The sequence below is a fragment of the Dipodomys ordii genome, unplaced genomic scaffold, assembly GCF_000151885.1.
Source record: "Dipodomys ordii isolate 6190 unplaced genomic scaffold, Dord_2.0 Scaffold35, whole genome shotgun sequence".
Taxonomy (NCBI): Eukaryota; Metazoa; Chordata; class Mammalia; order Rodentia; family Heteromyidae; genus Dipodomys; species Dipodomys ordii.
Window position 1 is genome coordinate 355,978 of NW_012267251.1, and position 708 is coordinate 356,685.

The 708-nt window shown below is 59.6% G+C and overlaps 1 protein-coding gene across 1 annotated transcript in view; it reads right to left on the bottom strand.

Moving 5' to 3' along the window:
* Nucleotides 1-308, bottom strand: part of Parp1 (poly (ADP-ribose) polymerase 1) — a 52,425-nt gene extending 52,117 nt beyond the window's left edge. Inside the window, exon 1 of the mRNA XM_013017277.1 lies at nt 246-308. Within this exon, the coding sequence (XP_012872731.1) occupies nt 246-308 (63 nt within the window). The remainder of the gene's footprint in view (nt 1-245) is intronic.
* Between the last annotated feature and the right edge of the window lie 400 nt (nt 309-708).

Sequence of the window (708 nt, forward strand, 5' to 3'; positions counted from 1 at the left end):
TCCTCTTCCCTTTTTTCTGGTCCTGGAGTTGGACTCAGGGCTCTTGTTTGGCTTTCTTGCTCAAAACTGACGTTCTACCACTTGAGCCACACCTCTTCTTCCAAGTTTTTTCTGGTTAGTTGTTGATATGAACGTCTCAGATTTGTCTGCCGGGGATGGCTTTGAACTGCAGTCCTCAGATCTCAGCCTCCCGAGTGAGTAGCTGGGATGCAGGGACAGCCCTGGCGCCCAGCCCCCACACTCACTCTGAGCGTGGCTTCACTGCCGGCACTCTCTTGGATCCTGAGCGTGGCTTCAGCTGCCGGCATTCTCTTGGATCCTTGGACTTTTCCTTAGGTTGTTCCCTGGCTTCCTTCTCATCTCCCGGCCCCACGGTTGCAGGAAGCTACAACGCCAGAGCCCACTTTGCTGTCCCTCCTCGTCCAGTCCAAGTCCAAGTCCAAGGTGCTGTGCTCCGGGACAGCCCCTCCTCCACCTCCAGTGGCCCTGCCGGGTGTGGGCTCTGGCCGTGTTCCAGGGTGGCATGGGGTGGCATTTTATGTCTGCTTCACAAGATGGTGCTAGGAAGGTGTGCGGCTGGGGCCGTGGCTAGCAGAGGCTGGAGCTCCGCCTCGGCTCTGAGCCACCGAGTGGCCGGGCGGCCCTGGGGTCCAGTCACCACCCCCTGTGCTCCTGCTCGGCCAGACCTCCGACCCTCCGACAATCGTG